General features: G+C 44.8%; 1 protein-coding gene across 1 annotated transcript in view; it reads right to left on the minus strand.

Annotated features, from left to right (window-relative positions):
- Positions 1-15,071, minus strand: part of SYT6 (synaptotagmin 6) — a 790,087-nt gene that overhangs the window by 95,719 nt on the left and 679,297 nt on the right. Inside the window, exon 4 of the mRNA XM_069761777.1 lies at positions 7,170-7,290. Within this exon, the coding sequence (XP_069617878.1) occupies positions 7,170-7,290 (121 nt within the window). The remainder of the gene's footprint in view (positions 1-7,169; positions 7,291-15,071) is intronic.

A 15,071-nucleotide genomic window follows, 5' to 3' on the forward strand; every position in this document is an offset into this window, starting at 1 on the left:
CGTACAGAAGAAGACTGGAGACTTACGTCCATGCATAGACTACAGGGGTCTTAACGCCATTACCGTTAAGAACAAGTACCCATTACCCCTGATATCTGAGCTCTTTGATAGGCTACGGGGAGCAAAGGTATTTACAAAGTTAGATCTGCGGGGTGCTTACAACCTGATTCGCATCCGTGAGGGGGATGAATGGAAGACGGCTTTTAACACCAGGGATGGACACTATGAATATCTAGTGATGCCCTTTGGGCTCTGTAATGCCCCAGCCGTTTTCCAAGACTTTGTGAACGACATCTTTCGGGATATGCTCACCACCTCGGTCGTAGTCTATCTGGATGACATTCTCATCTACTCTCCAGATATAGACTCCCATCGGAGAGATGTTCGCAAAGTCTTCGACCTCTTACGGGCAAACTCCCTCTACGCTAAGTTGGAGAAGTGTGTGTTTGAGCAGGAGTCCTTGCCTTTCCTTGGTTATATCATTTCTGCCCAGGGTTTGGCTATGGATCCTGCCAAGCTACAGGCGGTAATGGACTGGCAGGAACCCCATTCTCTTAAAGCGGTGCAGCGCTTTATGGGGTTCATTAATTACTATCGCCAGTTCATTCCACACTTCTCAACTTTGGTAGCTCCCTTGGTCGCCCTCACCAAGAAGGGAGCAAATCCCAAGTTGTGGCCAGAGGAGGTCTCCAAGGCCTTTCTCTCGATTAAATCACACTTCGCTAGCGCTCCCATCCTACATCGCCCCGATGTAGATAAACCATTCATCTTGGAGGTGGATGCCTCATCCGTTGGTGCTGGAGCAGTCCTTTTCCAAAAGGATGCTCAAGGTCGGAAGAATCCTTGCTTCTTCTTCTCCAAAACTTTCACACCAGCGGAGAGGAATTATTCCATCGGGGACAGGGAGTTGCTAGCCATGAAGTTGGCTTTTTCAGAGTGGAGACACCTCTTGGAGGGAGCTCGCTTTCCCTTCCAAGTCTTCACTGACCACAAGAACTTGGTGTATATACAGACGGCCCAGCGGCTAAATTCTCGTCAGGCTAGATGGTCCCTGTTTTTCTCCCGGTTCCATTTTACCCTCCATTTTCTCTTCGGGGAGAAGAACGTTCGTGCCGACGCTCTCTCCCGCTCCGTAGTGTCATCTGAGGAGGAGGAGGAGGAGCCTCGGCTTATTGTCCCGCCTGAGAGCCTGAGAACTGTAGCTCCGGTTTCGCTGGAGTCTGTGCCCCCGGGCAAGACTTTCGTGCCAGCTAACTTGCGACCGGAGGTTCTCTCTTGGGCTCACTCCTCCAGAGTGGGTGGGCATTTTGGGACCAAGAGGACATCTGAGCTTTTGGCGAGAACATATTGGTGGCCGCATATGGTCCGAGATGTCAAAGACTATATTCAGGCGTGCGTTTCTTGCGCCCAGAATCGGTCTCCTCGGCAACGGCCTGCTGGGTTGCTTTACCCTCTGCCGGTGGCAGACAGGCCCTGGGAGATGGTCGGAATGGACTTTGTGGTGGGCTTACCCAAGTGGCGTGGCTGCTCCATTATTTGGGTTGTCACCGACCATTTCTCTAAGATGGTACATTTGGTACCGCTTCCTCGGTTACCCTCAGCACGGGCCTTGGCGGTGTTGTTCATGAAGCATGTTTTCCGATTGCATGGTATGCCTGATAAGATTGTCAGCGATCGGGGTCCCCAGTTCGCGTCTCGGTTTTGGAGAGAGCTCTGCCGTTTGCTCAGCATAGAGTTAAACCTCTCCTCTGCATATCATCCCGAGACGAATGGGTTGGTGGAGAGAACCAACCAGACTCTGGTGACATATTTGCGACATTTCGTCTCCGCTAGGCAGGATGACTGGGCATCTTTGCTACCTTGGGCGGAATTTGCCTTGAACAACGCCGTAGCCGATTCCACTGGCCAAACTCCTTTTCTCCTTAATTACGGCCAGCATCCGCGTGTTCCTGTGCCCATGCCCGTGTCATCCACCGATTCTAGGGTGGCAGACTGGGCGGTGGAGGCACGGGACATCTGGGACCGCACACAGGATGCCATTCGGGCCTCCAAGGAGAGAATGAGGGTTTCGGCTGATACACACCGGCGTCCCGCTCCGGTCTTTGCTCCCGGCGACTTAGTGTGGCTCTCCGCCCGTAACATCAGGCTGCGAGTTGAGTCCACTAAGTTTGCTCCTCGCTACATTGGCCCGTTTAAGGTTCTGGAACAGGTCAACCCTGTGGTTTACCGTTTGGCCATTCCTCCACGCCTTGGTATCACCGATACCTTTCACGTTTCCCTCTTAAAGCCCGTTCGTTTGTCTCGGTTTTCTGAGTTATCTGCTGGGACATCGGGTTCATCCACGGATGAGTTTGAGGTGAATGCTATTGTGGGAAGCAAGGTGGTACGTGGCAAAAAATTTTATTTGGTGGATTGGAAGGGTCATGGTCCAGAGGATAGAACCTGGGAGCCTGTGGAGCACATTCGGGCTCCGCAGCTTCGAACGTAGCGAGGCCCAAGGAGGGGGGGCCCTAGGAGGGGGGGTAATGTTAGGGGTCGAGTTCCCGCTTCTGCACGGGGGGAATCTCGAGCCACTTCCGCTGCGGTCTCCCATTCTTGTCCAGCCGCAGTGGAGCCTGCTCAGCAAGGACGTCGGTCCCAGCGTCTTGCTCATTCTCACTCTGTTCTGAGAGTTAGTGCTGCTTCTCCAGTCTCTGCCATTAAAGTCAGTGCTGGTCAGCAGTGAGCGGACTTCTCTGGGACTAAGTCCTTGTCTGCATGTACTGAGCATGCCCAGTGTAAGGTCTCCCGTTGGAGATCGAGGGTCATGTGCTCAGGCTCTGCAGCACATTCCATTGGTCCTCTTGGCAGGTCCTAGAAGGGCAAAAGTGCTGTGGCCACTTCCTGTGCTGCTGCTATATAAACTGCGCATGACCGCACGGCCATGCGCTAGTATTGTCAAACAATTGCTAATGTGTGTATGTTGTGAGTGCAAGTCGTCCTTGGAAACCCCTACCCTATTGAATGTCTGTTCGCGGAAGGTGTATGGCTGCTATCTAGCGCCCGACTTAGCCTACAGCACTAAACACACATCTCAGCGTCCTGTAGCTGTGCCAGCCAGTACGGTGCCGTGCGCCTGCCTTGCGCTTTCCATACCCGAGTCTGGGTGGTTAGTGGCGTCCGTTAGTGCGGCATCGCTCGCACTCTTGTGCACTTATGTTTCTTAAGGTTCTCTACACACCCAGTTGCGGTGTTACGCCAGCAAGGGTCTAATCGGGCTCCAATCCCTTCTGGGGTTAAGTCCGCTGACCACTTGCTCGCGCACTAGTGCGGTACTGCGGTCCTGTGAATTAACAGGATCGCTTTCTTCACGCTGGGTGAGGTTTAACCCACGCGTGTATCCTTTAGTGTACCGCCATATTGTCCGTCTTGCTAGCTGCAGGGTCTTTTACCTGCACGGTGGACCTCGGACTGCGAACGCACCTAGTTTCTTACCATCTATACTTGGTGCGTTCCGCCAGTCCTTAACACCGGCTTTAATGCTATCTAGCGTTGTATGAAGTAATAATATATATACATATATGTGTCTCACTGACATATATATATATATATGTATATACCTATTCTATGTGTACACATTTATTCTACCTATTCTAATGTAAGCTGTCAGTGTGATTTTACTGTACACCGCACTGAATTACCGGCTTTTCTCTCTAACACCGCTGCGTATTTCTCGCAAGTCACACTGCTGGTCCGTGTATAATCCGTATATTTGGGGCTTCCATAGACTTTCATTGGTGGTTTTTTTGCGCAATACGGTGACAAACGCAGCATGCTGCGATTTTCTACGGCCGTAGAAAGCCGTATAATACTGATCAGTAAAATACAGCAGATAGGAGCAGGGGCATAGAGAATAATTGGGACGTTTGTTTGGCGAGTTTTATGGACGTATTTTCTGCACTCATACGTCCGTAAAACTCGCAAGAGTGACGGCGGCCTTATGGCGAGGTGCATGCGAATTATCTGACGCTCCTGATTCATTAAAAAGCATGTGCCACTTAATTAATCAGTAGCGTGTAACTTCAGTATGCCCCCTCATCAAGACTGGAATTGTTTACCCTGGTCTTGATAAGAGGACATAGTATTACAAAAACATGTGATCTTCAAAGATCTCCAGCATAAAAATTGAATGGGAAGATCGCACAAAGAGGTTAGATGTAACCAGACCATGGATTCATTGTCTGCTCTGCTTTATATATTTTTTCTCTAGTTTAACATAGTATATATGTGTATACTGTATATATATATACACTGCTCAAAAAAATAAAGGGAACACTAAAATACCACATCCTAGATATCCCTGAATGAAATATTCTGGTTGCAAATCTTTTTTCATTACATAGTGGAATGTGTTGAGAACAATAAAACCTAAAAATAATGAATGTAAATCACAACTAATATCCCATGGAGGTCTGGACTTGGAATGATACTCAAAATCAAAGTGGGAAATCAAATTGCAGGCTTATCCAACTTCAGTGGAAATGCCTCAAGACAAGGAAATGATGCTCACTGCTCAGTAGTGTGTATGGCCTTCAGGTGCCTGTATGACCTCCCTACAAAAGCCTGGGCATTGTCCTGATGAGGTTGTGGATGATATCCTGTGGGATCTCCTCCCAGACCTGGATTAAGGCATCAGTCAACTCCTGGACAGTCTGTGGTGCAATGCGGCATTGGTGGATGGAATGAGACATGATGTTACAGACGTGCTCGATTGGATTCAGTGCTGGGGAACGGGCAGGCCAGTTCATAGCATCAATGCCTTCATTATGCACGAACTGCTGACACACTTCAGCTACATGAGGCCTAGCATTGTCAGGCATCAGAAGGAACCCAGGGCCCACTGCACCTGCATGTGGGTTTACAATTAGTCTGAGGATCTCTTCCTTGTACCTACTGGCAGTCAGGGTACCTTAGGCTAGCACCTGGAGGGCTGTGCGGCTCTCTAAAGAAAGGCCTCCTCACACAATTCCTGACTCACTGCCAAACCGGTCACGTTGGAGGATGTTGCAGGTAGCAGAACGCTTTCCATGGCATCTCCAGACTCTGTCACGTCTGTTGCTGTGCTCAGTGTGAACCTGCTCTTATCTGTGAAGACCACAGGTTTCACCCTGCATGGTGTTGGGCTGTAAGCACAACACCCACTTGTGGACATCAGGCCCTCATAACACCCTGATGGAGTCTGATTCTGACAATTTGAGCAGACACATGGGTGTTAGTGGACTGCTGGAGGTCATTTTGCAGGGCTCTGTCACTGCTCCTCCTATTCCTCCTTGCACAAAGGAGGAGGCAGCAGTCCTGCTGCTGGGTTGTTGCCCTCCTATGCCCCCTCCATGTCTCCTGGTATCTGCTCCATGCTCTGGACACTGTGGTGACAGACACAGCTACCCTTCTTGCCACAGCTTGCATTGATGTGCTATCCTGGATGAGCTGCACTACCTGAGCAATTCTGTGGGTTGTAGACAACACCTCATGCTACTGTACTGGACCTTTAGGGGTGAGAGCAATGACAAAATGCAAAAGTGACAAAAACAGCCAAAAAAGGAGGAGAACAGAGAAATAGTCTGTGATCACCCCCTGCAAAACCACTCCTTTGTAGGGGTTGTCTTGCTAATTGTCTATCATTTCTAACTGTTGTCTGTTACACTTGCAAAACAGCAGGGGAAATTGATTCACAATCAGTGTTGCTTCATAACTCAATGGGGTGATTTCACAGAAGTATGATTGACTTGTAGTTGCATTGTGATGTCTAAGTGTTCCCTTTATTTTATGAGCAGTATATATATATATAAATAAATATTTATATATATATCTACTATATAATTGTCTAAGGCTCACTTCCGTCTGTCTGTCTGTCCTTCTGTCATGGTTATTCATTCGCTGATTGGTCTCGGCAGCTGCCTGTCATGGCTGCCGCGACCAATCAGCGATGGCCACAGTCCGATTAGTCCCTCCCCTACTCCTCCCTTGCACTCACTGCCCGGCGCCCACCCATAATCCCCTCCACTCTCCGCTCACACAGGGTTAATGGCAGCGGTAACGGCCCGCGGTGTAACGCACTCTGTTACCGCTGCTATTAACCCTGTGTGTCCCCAAATATTTACTATTGATGCTGCCTATGCAGCATCAATAGTAAAAATATGTCATGATCAAAATAATAAAAAAACAAAAAAATTGCTATACTCACCACCTGCCACCTTTCCCGCTCCTCACCACGCTCCCGGGACCGCTCCATTGCAAGCAGCAGCTTCCGGTCCCAGGGCTGGTGTGCGACAAGGACCTGCCATGACATCACGGTCATGTGACCGCGACATCATCATAGGTCCTGCTCACACCAGCCCTGGGACCGGAAGCTGCTGCTTGCAACGGAGCGGTCACGGGAGCGTGGCGAGGAGCGGGAAAGGCGGCGGAGGGTGAGTATATGTGACTGGGCAATATACTACGTGGCTAGGCAATATACTACGTGACTGGGCAATATACTACATGACTGGGCAATATACTACGTCGCTGGGCAATATACTACGTGACTGGGCAATATACCGTACTACGTGGCTCTGCTATATACTATGTGGCTGGGCAATATGCTACGTGACTGGGCAATATACTACGTGGCTGGGCAATATACTACGTGGCTGGGTAATATACTACGTGACTGGGCAATATACTACGTCGCTGGGCAATATACTATGTGGACATGCATATTGTAGAATACCTTATGCATTAGAATCGGGCCACCATCTAGTATATATATATAAACTATACATGAATCTACTGTATTTATATATACATATACAGTGGGGGAAATAAGTATTTGATCCCTTGCTGATTTTGTAAATTAGCCCACTGACAAAGACATGAACAGTCTATAATTTTAAAGGTAGGTTAATATTAACATTGAGAGATTGAAAATCAATGTCTGTGGACAAACTTACAAAATCAGCAAAGGGATCAAATGCTTATTTCCCCCACTGTATATGCATATATAAATACAGTACATTCATGTATAGCTTTTATATATGAGGATAATATGCAAATGAATGCATCATGGAAGATAATGCAAGCATAACAAATCTGGGCGGAACCTTCCAAGAATTTGCTCCGTCGTGTAGCATAATAATGAGAGTTCTACGTACCTGAATAACCAGTGATGTCCATTGCTTTTAGATTTCTACACTTTATCACTGTTAAGGTCAGGCGTCCTGCTGTAGGCAGATAACATAGCGAGAACATGATTTCTCCAAGGTCCACGCTTTCCTTAAAAAATAAAAGAAATAACTCCTAAGACACAGTTTAATATATACATCATTCTGTATGAATATATACAATGTTCTGCGTGAGTCAGACAATTTCCTTGTGGCAGCATTGTAATTTTGGCTGTCGATAGACCATAAAAGGATTTAGTACTAAAGCTCGTTCATGTATACATTTCTGACATACTTAGTCTCCACGCACACAGCCATATAACTAGTCAGCTAAGTTTCCCACAGAGATGTTTATGGTGACTCTGCTATTACATAGAGGCATGCCAAGTTTTTTTCTCTCAACTTCTGCATTGGTTTGACACAAAATAAATTGATTTTAAGGCTACGTGCACACATCGCCTTTTATATGTCACTGCAGCCGCCGAGATTTCCAATAGTAAAGCTGATTCAGTAAAACACCTTTGCACATTTCCCTGAGGCGGCTTCGCTGGCAGCATTGCCAACACTCGTGCGGCAGCTCCACCACCAGCGTCCTTTACTCTATGCTGTGAAAAATAGAAAGCGGAAAGAATAAATCTGTCACTTATTTTACCGCTTCAGGGTTCTCAAAGCCCGAAGCAGGTACATGAAGTGATATAACATGGAAAAGTACACAGCAATGTCGTTTTGATATTGCTGTGAACTATATTCATTTTATGGAGTGCTTTTACAGTGCTTTTCAGTCAGATTCTGGACAGAACCCGTCTGACAAAGACATCTTGTGCACATAGGTTACCGCTATATGTATGACTTGACAATTTCTATGGCAACATCTTACTAGGCAGTTGTCGAGATTCCTTAAACTGCCTCATAGGATTCATGCACGTGTTTGCTGTATACATGAGCACCTAGTGTTTCAATTTATTAACATTTTAATTTGAATGATGTTAATGAATGAAAGATACTATTCTTTTCTGACTGGTAATAACGCACAGCTTTTATAAGTTTGAACAGGTCAGGTTGTCAGCCCCCAGATGAAGACTGGATTGTTCTGCCAAAACTGCCTACATTATTATATAGATCCCTTAGACTTTTATGAGGGGGCTGTACTTTTTTAAAAATCCTTGTGTCAGAATGACTGTGTAATCTTGATATGAAGATGGGCATTGTATGTGTTCAGCTACAGAATAAAAAAGGTGATTAGTCCACATGTACTCAGGCCCATTCAGCCTAACAGACAACTGTAGCTTGCACTGAGTAGCGTGAGATCTCAGCAGAAGCAGGGAGGCGAGACACTGAGGCGCTGTGAATCAGGGTATGTGTTAAATTTTCATGAAGGGTTATATAGCCATTCTGACATGAATTTTCAACTTGGTATGTGGTGTGATCAACCCATGTTACAACATAGTCAGACACGGCCATTACACAGTACACAGCAGGGGCACATTTATCAGATTATCTCAGCACAGGAACATTTTTTTAAACACTTTCAAATATGGAACTTATTATTATTAAAAAATCTATTAATTAAAATGTTGATTCAAATTAAACTTGTTTGGTGGAAAACCCCTGTATTTGTGTGCCCTCTCTGATAATATACTGGAGACTGGACAAGACGATAAGTTCATGGAAACGGAGCCAGATTTTGCCACTGGTACAATCTGCTTACCCATACATCAATGGGATCTGGGCTCAGAGTGTCTGTCAGAGAAATCACACAGTCCAGGCATGACTAAACTTGGCTGTACAGACTCTGTCAGGTTGGCGCATTGGCAGATAAATCACTTGGTCCTTTATGTAAAAAACACGGTAATCAATGCTGCTATCATGGCTGCTTGCTCCAGTCCTGGCTCTGGCATGGGCAGAGAAGCATTAACACTGGGAGAAGCAAAGATGGTCTCCTGGTCAGATATGCAGTCAGCACTCAGCAGGCATATGCTTTGTGAAAACATTTTCAAGCAGAGAAAAAAGCTTATTCTGGTAATGCCTCAACTTTGACTCCTTTTCAGAATTTCCCTATTTTGCTTTAATACTGAGGGTCTAAAAAATGGCTGATAGTCATCCCTTTGCTTAATGCTAATGATACATCTCTCATTCCACAAGTATACAGCTTGCAATGCTCATCAACACGACTGGCAACATGCATGAAAGGAGAAAGGGAGCACTCAGGTGAAACTAATTAAAAGCATATTTTATTGATGGTTCAGTAAAAAGATTTATATCCAACATAACAATCAGAAATGTACAATATGAAACAACAGCAGGATGAAAACAGAAAAAACACTGTACCAACAATTGCAACTGCCCAAATCTGCATAAAGGGTTTTACTGTATAAAGTGCCAGTGCAATAGTAATTAGGATGGTAAGAAGAAGTATAAGGTATGAGGTAGTAGGACCCCAAATCTCCACACCTGGTCCAGGGTCCTACTACTTCTACCCTTGGTAAATTCTGCCCCTTTTTGTGACTAATTTTTGATCAATTTGATCGTCTGATACTTCTTCTGAGGGGTCTTCTTACCATCCTAATTACTATTGCACTGGCACTTTATACAGTAAAACTCTTTATGCACATTTGGTCAGTTGCAATTGTTGGTACCCTGTTTTTTCTGTTTTCATCCTGCTGTTGTTTCATATTGTACATTTTTGAATATTATGTTGGATATAAACTTTTTTACTGAACCATCAATAAAATATGCTTTTTATTAGTTACAACTGAGTGATCCCTTTCTCCCTTCATGCATGCTTCCTGGAGTGGGTGCTCGTCCTTTTCTCTTTGATGGGCTATTTCTAGCCTTACTTTTTGACATTGAATGTCACTGACGTATTTGTGTGTACAACTGAGGACATGTTGATTCATTTTCTGCAACCTGCTGTAATGGTTGGCCATCATGGCCCAAGTTGTCATCATCATCATAAATTTCACTCTGACTTTCAGCCTCATTCCCTCCCTATTCCAGTGATAACTCAAGGTCACTCTCCACATCTATCAGCTGCTGCTCCTTCTCCTCTTCCTTCCCATCCTACTGCATATAATATTAAATTTGAGGGTCACTAACAGCCTTAGGGCGACAATGAACATGTACAGGTTGCTGATCTTTCTCTAGCCCATCTTACATTCTTTTGAGTTGTTTATTTTTACTAAGATATATGAGTGGGATCACATAGTTGGTGCTAAAGGAAAAATATATCTGAATCATGTTAGCCAGTAAAATATTTTTCTTTACTGCTATACTTCTCTCTACAGACACATTTAGTAGCCTCTCCGAAGAGCTTCAGTAGGCAACACATGTCTCTCATCAGCTGTCAATGCTGGATTTCAACAGAACCCAAGCTTCAGTTTTGCCTGCTGCATGATATAATCCATCAGTTTTATGCTGCCCATACAGATGCTCCAAAATATGCAGCATTTAATCCAAGAGCATCTGGCAATGCTCAGACAGTTCTGTTTCTGCAAAGCTAGGAGGCATGCTTTTCAGTTCAATTGCCTAGACACTTTCCTGGCAATGAATAACCACTATTTTCCTAAATAAGACATATTTATTTAAGAAATTTTGCACAATTACGTTAGGGATGTGTGTTATGCTGGAAGAATGAGTTACAGTGGGGCAAAAAAGTATTTAGTCAGTCAGCAATAGTGCAAGTTCCACCACTTAAAAAGATGAGAGGCGTCTGTAATTTACATCATAGGTAGACCTCAACTATGGGAGACAAACTGAGAAAAAAAATCCAGAAAATCACATTGTCTGTTTTTTTAACATTTTATTTGCATATTATGGTGGAAAATAAGTATTTGGTCAGAAACAAGCAATCAAGATTTCTGGCTCTCACAGACCTGAAACTTCTTCTTTAAGAGTCTCCTCTTTCCTCCACTCATTACCTGTAGTAATAGCACCTGTTTAAACTTGTTATCAGTATAAAAAGACACCTGTGCACACCCTCAAACAGTCTGACTCCAAACTCCACTATGGTGAAGACCAAAGAGCTGTCAAAGGACACCAGAAACAAAAATGTAGCCCTGCACCAGGCTGGGAAGACTGAATCTGCAATAGCCAACCAGCTTGGAGTGAAGAAATCAACAGTGGGAGCAATAATTAGAAAATGGAAGACATACAAGACCACTGATAATCTCCCTCGATCTGGGTCTCCACGCAAAATCCAACCCCGTGGGGTCAGAATGATCACAAGAATGGTGAGCAAAAATCCCAGAACCACGTGGGGGGACCTAGTGAATGAACTGCAGAGAGCTGGGACCAATGTAACAAGGCCTACCATAAGTAACACACTACGCCACCATGGACTCAGATCCTGCAGTGCCAGACGTGTCCCACTGCTTAAGCCAGTACATGTCCGGGCCCGTCTGAAGTTTGCTAGAGAGCATTTGGATGATCCAGAGGAGTTTTGGGAGAATGTCCTATGGTCTGATGAAACCAAACTGGAACTGTTTGGTAGAAACACAACTTGTCGTGTTTGGAGGAAAAAGAATACTGAGTTGCATCCATCAAACACCATACCTACTGTAAAGCATGGTGGTGGAAACATCATGCTTTGGGGCTGTTTCTCTGCAAAGGGGCCAGGACGACTGATCCGGGTACATGAAAGAATGAATGGGGCCATGTATCGTGAGATTTTGAGTGCAAACCTCCTTCCATCAGCAAGGGCATTGAAGATGAAACGTGGCTGGGTCTTTCAACATGGCAATGATCCAAAGCACACCGCCATGGCAACGAAGGAGTGGCTTCGTAAGAAGCATTTCAAGGTCCTGGAGTGGCCTAGCCAGTCTCCAGATCTTAACCCTATAGAAAACCTTTGGAGGGAGTTGAAAGTCCGTGTTGCCAAGCGAAAAGCCAAAAACATCACTGCTCTAGAGGAGATATGCATGGAGGAATGGGCCAACATACCAACAACAGTGTGTGGCAACCTTGTGAAGACTTACAGAAAACGTTTGACCTCTGTGATTGCCAACAAAGGATATATTACAAAGTATTGAGATCAAATTTTGTTTCTGACCAAATACTTATTTTCCACCATAATATGCAAATAAAATGTTAAAAAAACAGACAATGTGATTTTCTGGATTTTTTTTTCTCAGTTTGTCTCCCATAGTTGAGGTCTACCTATGATGTAAATTACAGACGCCTCTCATCTTTTTAAGTGGTGGAACTTGCACTATTGCTGACTGACTAAATACTTTTTTGCCCCACTGTACTTTGCCCAATCGTAAGGCAACCAGAATATTCCAGGCAATGTCGCTGCTTGCTGCTTGATGCACAGCTGCAACTCATCCGTTATATGGCTTTTCTTGCTCATGTTTCCAAGCTGTAAAACTGACATCATTTTACCACACATAAACAAAAAAACTGAGGGCAGCAAATGGATATATCGCTGTACCCATTTGCTGTTGAGGACTGGGTCATGTCTGTTGAGAAGGATACTAAGGAGGTGTAGAAAATGGATTACAACTGCTTGGTGGTGGAAGCAGATGGACTTTCCAGTTGTAGAGACTTCACCAACTGTCACAGTTGTGGTGGTGCATCACTAACACAAAAAACATTTCAACTAGTCGGCAGTGAAAAGCAAATACTGTTTCTGCCCATATGTACTGGTCCAGGTCTTTACAGTGTGGTGCATTTTTGAGCTCAAATGTTCTCATGCACATGAGAGCACAAAGCGGAAACCCCTTTCCCATATACAGCTGTGTGATAAAGTGTTTCCCCCTTACTGATGTCCTATTCTTTTGCATGTTTGTCACACTTAAATGTTTCAGATCACCAAACAAATTAAAATATTAGACAAAGATAACACAAGTAAACACAAAATGCAGTTTTTAAATGAAGGTTGGTATTATTAATGGAAAAAGAAATCCAAACCTACTAGTCTCTGTGTGACGAAGTGATTGTTCCCCTCTTAAAGGACAAATTAACTGTGGTTTATCACATCTTTGGGAAGTTGTGTTCAAATTCCCTAGCCACACTGAGGCCTGATTACTGCCAAACCTGTTCTCAATCAAGAAATCACTTAAATAGGATCTACATGACAAATTGCAGTAGACAAAAAGATCCTCCAAAGCTAAACATCTTTCCGCAATCTAAAGAAGTTCTGGAACAAATGAGAAACAAAGTAATTGAGATCTATCGGTTTTAAAAAAGGTTATAAAGCAATTTCTAAAGCTTTGCGATCCCAGCAAACCACAGTGAGAGCCATTATCCATAAATGGCAAAAACATGGAACAGTGGTGAAACCTCCCGGAAGTGGCCAGCCCACCAAAATTACCCTAAAGGCACAATGACTACTCAACTAAGATGTTGCAATATGAACATAAAGTACCGTCTCAATTTTGGCTGAAAACATCTTGATATTCCCAAGACTTTTAGCAGAATTCTCTGTGGGCTGATGAGACAAAAATGTAACTTTTTGGAAGGTGCATGTCCCATTATATCTGACGTAGAAGTAACACAGCATTTCAGAAAAATAACATCATACCAACAAACCGGCCACTCAGGGTATGGATTAATGAGCATATACGTAATATTAAGAAAAAATTCATAGGTCACCCACTTTCCAAACATTTTATCAAACATCATGGTGGATTGCTTCAAACTATGGAGATATCAAGTATTGAAATTGTACACCCCCACTGGAGAGGTGGTAACTATATAAAATCCATGTCAAGGACTGAGAGTAAATGGATTTTTCTATTGGATACCTTGATACCCAGAGGACTCAACAGTGAAGTTGAACTCTTTGGTTTCTATTAACATGTTTAATTGCTCAAAATATTTAAGGACCTTCATTCGGGGTAAGGACCATCCCCGAGGAAGGAAACAGGTGTTTCCCAAACGCGTCAGTTTTTGGTCCTTACCACGATCCGTACCTAGTACCCAGTCACGAGGGCCTTCACCTGATCCACCGCGTCACGCAGGTCCTATAGGCGAGCCGCTCTCACCACTCACACCTTGCGCGGTGTCTCCGTACCAGGATACAGGTTCCCTGCCTATCACTGGAGCTTACAAACGGAGCAGCTGCTCCTGGTCGGGGCAGCTCTCTGACACTACTCTTGGAAGATTTCGCTTGCTGGATTCACCGCATTCTGAAACAGTCAGAAACTGCCAACCTGACTCAATCACCACCTGGCGACAAGGTACTGATCTTTATCATTTGACTATTACCAGACTATGATCTATACTATTTGACTTTGATGACCTGGAGTCACTTACTTTGTATGTCCAGAAGTTGCACTCTGAACACATTGGCAGGTTGTATACTTACTTAATCATTTTTTCAGATTTTATTGGGCGGACTTTACCAGGCATACCAGTATATTCAGTTTGGCATCCATTCTGTTAGGAGTCGAATTCCTGCCGCTGCACAGGGGGAATCTCGAACCATGTCCGCTGCAGTCTCCCATTCTTCTCAAGCCACAGTGGAGCCTGCTCAGCGGTGATTTCGGTCCCAGCGTCTGGCTCAAGCTGCTGCCTTTCCAGGCTCTGCCTTTGTAGCCAGTACTGATCAGCAGTGAGCAGGCGTTTCTGGGACAAATTCCTATTTGTCCCATACTGAGCATGCCCACAGGACGACCTCTCATTGGAGGCCGGGGGTCACACGCTCAGATCCTGTAGCAGCTCCTATTGGACTATTAGGAAGGTCCTTGAGAGCTACAGCTATAAAAGGTTTGCATGGCCGCACGGCCATGCCCTAGTATAAACTTGATAACGTGTATGTGTAGATGATTGTCTGTCGATGGATGAAAGCTCCTTAATCATTCCCATTCCTTCTGTTGATGACTGCTCGCGAATGGTGGAAGCTACCTAGTGCCCGACAGTGCTACCTGCACACTTAGCGCATGTTTCAGTGTC

Source organism: Ranitomeya imitator, chromosome 3 (genome assembly GCF_032444005.1).
Source record: "Ranitomeya imitator isolate aRanImi1 chromosome 3, aRanImi1.pri, whole genome shotgun sequence".
NCBI lineage: Eukaryota > Metazoa > Chordata > Amphibia > Anura > Dendrobatidae > Ranitomeya > Ranitomeya imitator.